This window comes from Platichthys flesus, chromosome 14 (assembly GCF_949316205.1).
Source record: "Platichthys flesus chromosome 14, fPlaFle2.1, whole genome shotgun sequence".
Taxonomy (NCBI): domain Eukaryota; kingdom Metazoa; phylum Chordata; class Actinopteri; order Pleuronectiformes; family Pleuronectidae; genus Platichthys; species Platichthys flesus.
In genome coordinates, this window is record NC_084958.1 from 13849803 (window position 1) to 13856970 (window position 7168).

General features: G+C 48.3%; 1 protein-coding gene across 1 annotated transcript in view; it reads right to left on the reverse strand.

Annotated features, from left to right (window-relative positions):
• The window catches only part of ptch2 (patched 2), a 25420-nt gene extending 20696 nt beyond the window's left edge, over window positions 1-4724 (reverse strand). The window contains exons 1-2 of the mRNA XM_062405222.1: window positions 4242-4724; window positions 2567-2759 (exon numbers count right to left, since the gene is read on the reverse strand). Of these exons, the coding sequence (XP_062261206.1) occupies window positions 2567-2759; window positions 4242-4388 (340 nt within the window). The 5' untranslated portion in view covers window positions 4389-4724. The remainder of the gene's footprint in view (window positions 1-2566; window positions 2760-4241) is intronic.
• Window positions 4725-7168: the final 2444 nt, after the last annotated feature.

Here is a 7168-nt window from a genome sequence, read left to right on the forward strand (position 1 = left end):
TATCCTTCAGGAAAAACAAAAAAAAGATATTGAATAAATTGCTGGGGGAAAGTACAAGTACTGTAAAATATAAATATGCCGGGAATGCAAGTATTTCACTAAAAACACCAACTTTCCCTCCCATTCTCTCTCTCTCTCTCTCTCTTTCTAGACACAGACTGCACTGCTGTGCTCGCCTTCACAGTGTTTTGGTGCTGCAGGAGGGAGGAAGCAATTAAAAAAGCCCTGGTGGCCTGACTTCACAGAGCAGGCAGACAGACAGGTAGAAATATAAACACACACCCACAAACACGCACACACACAAAGCACAGGCAGACACACACACACACGGGCATGCAGTCAGGAAATTCAGGCAGGCAGACCCACAGCCAGGCACGCTGTACACACAGCAGAGGTGGCATAGATGACAAGAGTATGTGTGAAGACTGCAGGGGCAGCGTTGTGTATGAATATATGATTGGAAGCATATGCCCCTAACTCACACTCACAGACACACACCCAGCTTCCACCATGCTGACAGAGTGTTAACACTTAAGGTGTCAATTCACAGCTAGTTTATTATGAACAAATTAGGACACAAGAGGAAAAGCCTTGTTTGTACAGCAGTTACCAACAGCCCTTTTCTTTAACTTCATTTTCGGATACGATCGAAACATGTTTACGTTACATTACACACTTCTTTTAGGTTAAGATACATGCGCAGAAATAATCCAATAAAACTCCACAACTTTAGAAAAACATTTGAAATCTCCTCATCTGAAATCAGTTGTCTTATTAGCGAGCGTATCATTCCTCCCTCTTGTGTTCTCACTTATGTGCAACGGTGCATGTGTGTAAATGTGTGTGTGTGTGTGCGTGTGTTTCCATGTTTGTGTGTGAGAGAGAGAGAGAGACAGAGGGAGAACTAACCTCTCCTTGTTACTGAACCACTTTACTCTCCATTGAGGCCCTAGCAGCTTTGTCAATGGGCTATTGGTGGAAACAAGGCAGGCAGAAACTTTAGAAACATGGCCACAGCCTCTTAAAGGCACAGCATTCCTTTTCAGGCCCCCCGGTTCAACTCCCTCAATCCCGCAGCAAAACAACTGGCACGCAAACACCTAAACATCTCCTTTAAGAGACGTCCACGCCAATTAGCTCAAGAGGTAATCCCGAAACCTTTTACACTAACTAGAGTGAAAGCTAAAGAAAGAGGGGAGTCGGTGCACAATTTGAAACTCTTGTTCCTTGTTGTCGCTGGATCTTCGCTCAAACCCTCAATCTTATCATTTAAACGACAACATTTATAGAGATTTCAATTTTAATTCTGATATAAAGAGGAACTTGTTGAAGCATTCGGCCTCCAAACGTTTCCCCCGACACAAGCAGCGTGTGATTCCTCCCACACCTCCACTCAGCTCCTGTGGGAGCCGCCTGTCCCCTGTCCTCTAGTGACATGGTGGGCTTAAAAACCCTATAGCGTCTGTTTATATTCACCAACTGCTGTGGCGCTTTCAGAGCGTGCAAAACAGGTGGGTAAACTTCAGCTGCATTCACTTATATTTTTTCTTCTTGTGGGGAGGAGGAGGAGGTAGGGGAGGTAGGGAGGGAGGGGGTTGAGGGAGGTGGTGCCTGCTTGCTTGCCTCTTGTTGAATGGAATCCAAGAATAGTTAGGGACCACACAGGGAGCTGAACGGGGGGAGGGGTCAGGGCCCTCAAAGATGGCTAACCATTCACACAGTCCATCTGCTGCGGGGATCAGCCCCGGCACTGAAAGCCTGGGGGTTTAAAAGGAATTTGGCCTGTGTGAAAAACCAAATAAAGCTGCTTCTGCCGCTGGAAAATGCACAGATGAATTTAAACCTAAAATGCAACGTGCCAGAGAAAGAGGCTAAAAGATAGATGTAGAGGAGAAGAACGCACCCACACACACACACACACACACATACGCAACACAGCCATCTTTACAGAGGAAGCACGAGATATTGAGTGTCTGCTTGTGTGACACTAGAATGCATCCGTGTCAGAGACGTGTCTGTGTTTCTCAGGTTAACTGTGACTTAAGCAGAAATGAACAGACGCGAGGAAACAGCTTTGGCAACACACAAAAGACACAAACCGCCACTGACATTGGAGTTAAAAGGAATTGTAAAATGTGAGAAATTTACAAAACCAACCATTTCCAGCCAGCGATACATTAACAAACAACTCAAATCAGCCTCGACCGTGTCTGAGAAGACTGTCGGTCATCCACGTCACAGTATTTCTACATGAAGGCAACTGCACCTTGAAGCTGCTTCACTCAGGATTTCAGCCAGACACACCATGAGTCACTGAACACCTAACACTGATATTACCATGCTGGATTTTCTCACCAGCCGCTATTGTCATTCAATCTCTAGATAAGAAGTACATAAATTACACGTTCATCCAAATATGCAGATTACTAAAATCTGAGTGTATCCAAGGATGATGATGATGAGGGGTGCACTTTGGAAACGGTCACGACACCAGCCACCAGTGCAAAACGGACAGCGCTCATTACACACCATGCCTGCATCGAATGAGAATTCATTTGAGACTCACCTTCCACCCATAGCTGCTCGATGTCCGTCTCGATGGCTGCGACTCGGAGCCCCACAGACAGAGCCCCGAATACTAAGAGTCCAATAAAGAGGACCTTCCCACAGTGCCTCTGGATGTGGCAGCCCAGAGAGAACAGGAGGGCCTGGAACCTCGCCCGGATCCACAGAGGAGCTTTCTGACCTACCGCCTTACCCTGGATGTAAAGAAGGAGGAAGGGCGATAAAAGGACAGTATTATTATCATGTTACCAGACATAAATAATGCACCATATCACACAGCTGTCCACAAAGGCAGGTTTCTGGAGCTTGTTTCTATGACAGTGGCGACCGCAGTGACAACTTGCTTCCTAAACACTGGATGGAAGATACCTCCTAATTATTTTGTTGAAAATTTAAATGGCGACAAATGAAGGTGCTAACTACAGATTTGACTCTCCTGTCCTGTATTTGCACTCAGACCACATCTAAACCCTTATATCACAACACATGAACTAAGTCAGGACTCAGGACCTTTTCTCCCATGACACCTCACAGGTTCAACAATTTAAACGATAGGTACCGATTCTATTTAGGGAAACGTATTCTTATTGCTTAAGTTCAGGAAAACATGAGAGCGCTGTTTTCACTAAAGGAGCTAAACCATGATGTTAAGTAAAAGTCATTGAATATCACAGAATGTTCCAGTCTGGAAGTTGGAAACTTTATAGTAATGCAAAAGATGTCTTATTAAAATACAGACTTTCTAACAATCTGGTCTTTAGAGAGTTCGTAGCACAAATATATCATCTCAAGAAAAATAAAATTTGTTCACTTTAGGCCTAAGAAAAAAATCCTTGTTCATTCACTTTTGCAGGGGTTTAAACTAACACATACATAACAGCCTGCTAAGAATAAGGGCTTCAGAAGGCATCTTTGTCCCTGTGGTAATCTAACTTATAGACGTTTCCCCTATAACTTTCAAAAGAATAGTTTGAATCTGTACTTTAACTCGGTCCCTGTGCTACAAGTGTCACTGCTGCAGGACACATTGCTCCGGTGTTGTGGTTTCTCTCAGCAGTGCTGAAACACGTCCAAGCATCCGGGCGGTCCAAAGATGCTTTGTCAGATCAAACTCAATCAGTGAATTCCTTTACAGGACCCACCACATTTCCAAACAGACCCCGGGCCAGTGCGCTCTGCTCTGCGCTGCCTGGCTGCTGCACAAAGCCAAAAACACGCACAACACGGCTGACTGTGGGGATGTGGGAACAAAAAACTCTCTCTCACTGGCTGCCTTTGCAGTGGCTGCAACAATAAGTAAAGTCCTTTATAATGAACAGCAAAGTGTGGATTGTGGGGATTCTCGTTAAGTTTCTGTCCCTTTCGTGCCAGGAGGTTCCCAAACTGTCAAACAGGCTCAAACCCGGGGCACTAAGAGTTCTCGAGTCTTCATTAACCTCGAGCAGTAATGTCTACACCTTTTCCCTCAAATTCATAATAATCAAACTGTTGCCTGCTCATGCTCTGGCTGTCCTCTCCCCCCCAAGACCGCTGGTGGTCCCCGGACCCCAGTTCGAGGAGCTGCTCCTCCAGCCTACATTCACCTAAGCGCCCCCTAAAAAGATAAAGACTGAAAACCTGAAGCCGCGCGTTCGGAGGGTTTCCCCTCACGGAGCCAAGCGTTTCTCTATCATCACCTTAGATATCTGTTTAAGTGCGAAAGCAGCGTGGCAGTAGCTGGGTCTCCGTACAAGTTCTGGGTTCGCGGGCGGCTGAGAGCGCGCATAACTCGGGGGTAAATCTCCAAAGACGCCGGCCCCCGGGACCCCGTGATCCGAGGCCATGGTCCGAGTCTGAGGGCGAGCGGGGCGCGGAGCGAAGCGGCGGAGAGTCGGTGCGAGTTCAGCAAAGGCGACGGTAATCCAACATAGAAGGGGAGCGCATCCAGCAGCGCCGGCGACACGTCGGGAGAACGGCTTCTAGTCTTCCCTGGAGCCAAACAAGTCGCGAAACTCCATCCCAACATTATGCGCCGAAATCCGTATAGATCCTTCAGTCTTCATTCGTCCCGACAGTGTGTGAAACGACGTCTCGGCGAGGAGGAGTAGTAGTAGTAGTAGTAGTAGTAGTAGTAGTAGTAGCCCGTGTGTGAGCCGTCCGTGTCAAGTCTAACTCCGATCCTGTAGCGGTAACATTTGGAGAAGTTCGCCTCTCGGCAAATCCTGAAAAGGGAGGTTTGATGGAAAAGTGCTCCGGCTCCCATTGGCCGAGGAAGAGGCAAATTACTTTGCAAACATCGCCTATTATTAGCTGCTAAGCAACAGCTCACCAAAGTGGAGAGAGAGGGGGACCACCCAGGCTGCAGGGTGGGAGGGAGGGAGGGAGGAGGCTGGGTGGTGGTGGTGGGGGAGGAGGAGGAGGGGGAGGAGGAGGGAGGGAGGAACTCTTTCAATAAACTCTGCACTGACGCACACAGCGCGCCTCTCTCTCTCTCTCTCTCTCTCCCCGACCCCCCTCTCTCTCTCTCGCCCCCCCCCTCTCTCTCCACCGCGGGTCCTCCGGAGCTGCAGCAAATAACCGCACATGATATCACAGCGACAGGCGCGCACACATCTCATCAGCAGCCCCAATCAGTGAGAGGAGAAAAAAAAAGAAAGAAGAAGTGGATTCAACTTCTTAGCGGAGAATGTAAACACCGTTCGCCTTTCCTGTAAGCGAGAGCCTCACATCTGTCAACATGTTGCATGTATCGCTCCCGGGCATCCAGGGGCTTGATGAGGTCTCAGATTGTTTCAGAGCACCCCAAAGACATGTTTTTGTACCATGTCTGTGAGTGCAGTTTGCAACAAGGTGCAGGGACGTGTGTAAAGTGTGTGTTTGTGTGTGTGTGTGTGTGTTTTTGTGTGACACCTAGGGAGAGCGTGGCTCTCCCTAGGCGTGGCCTAGGGGATAGAGTGGTGCTCTGCAACAAGAAGGTCGCCGGTTCGAATCCCACTCTATCCCATCTGCATGCCTAAGTATCCTTGGCAAGATACTGAACCCCTAGATGGCCCCTCATAAAATGATGAGTGTTCTAAAAATGTAAGTCGCTTTGGATAAAAGCGTCAGCTAAATGACATGTAATGTAATAATGTAATGTAATGTGTGTTGGTGTGTGTGCATTGGTTTTTAACAGCTGCAACCTCACCTCTCAGGGCCAAAAGATGGTAAAAGTAGGTGGACGGGTTTCCCTCACACAGTCGACAAAAATACCCCTTGTCTCTATAAATTAAACCATTACAAAAAATATAAATAATAGATCATGAAGATCATACGTGGTGTGTTTTTCATCAACACCCGCAAGACGCCCCCGGTTAGGTGTGTGACACCCTTATCTCTGAGGGGAGACTTTTTCTTTGGAAGGCTTCCACGTCCTGCCACGCATGACTTGATGAGTTCAGAGAGCAGTTCACCCGAGAAGTAGAAAAAGACAGAAAGAAAGAAAGATGGTTCTCAGAGCAGATTGTTTTCTAATGGAGGTGAGGAGTGTCTTGGTGGTTTGCTCGGGTAAATCCTCCATTGGCCCCACTCATGACAGAATGGGGGTGAAGAACGAGCAGTTGGCTTTGTATGTGCGTGCGTCACAAGTATGATTTGTCAGTGAAAGGGATGCTTTGAAACTATGAAAGTGATTTGTCTCCTCTCGGAATGAGCGTGTGTGGGTCAACAAACGGTTATTTAGCAGCTGAGATACTTCCAGTGTCAAGATTCACGGGTATATGGAGTTTGGTTCAGTTTGGAGGCCACAAACGTCCGAGCTTGATAAATCAGATCCCAGGATTGTTGTCAGCCGGACCACCTGCCCGCTGCTCCCTGCAGACGTTCAGTGATACACCTACGTAGACACTTCCTCCTCCATCTGTTCAGACGGAGGGAAACCATACGCTCATGTTTCCAGGGTTTGGGTCAGGCTCTGGCTGCACGGGCTGGAGCCGGCACCGGGCATGGTTTTGCCTGGACGGGGTTGGGTTGGGCTTGTAGCGTTGGAAGGAATCGGGCAACTGGAAATGGGAGCTAATGTGGAATGTGAGGAATTGGGTTGTGTGGTAGGGGGCCCCCTCAAGCCTAACAAACTCAGGGAGGTCCGAGGCCTGGTCTGGAGGCCTTGGATAAATAAACCGTCTGAGATGACCATGCGCTGTGCAGATATCTGCCATCACACCGCCCTGGCTTTCAAACACAAATTGCCCGAGCCCTCTCCTCCCTCCTTCCCCCTCTCCACGTCCTGTGTCCCATATGGTCCCTCTCCCTCCATCCGTCCATCCCCTTCTCTCTCTCTCCCCGTCGTCCCTCGTTTCATCTTCTCTACACGTTTGCACTTATTTTTACTTCTGATTTTCTCCTTAACACCTTTATCCTTCCTGCCTGTTTCAGCTGCTCCTTAACCAATGCTCTTCCTCTTAACTTTTCCCTGCCCCCTATCTCCATTCCTCCATTTCATCTCTCCCCAGTGACTCCATCCATCCGACCGTTCATCCATGAATGCATGGCTGACTGTCCGTCCAGGGTTCTGTGTGTGCTATAGGCAGAGCCACGGAACCGCTCTGGCACTCAGCCGTCTCACAGCAGCCGAGACGCCCGGGAG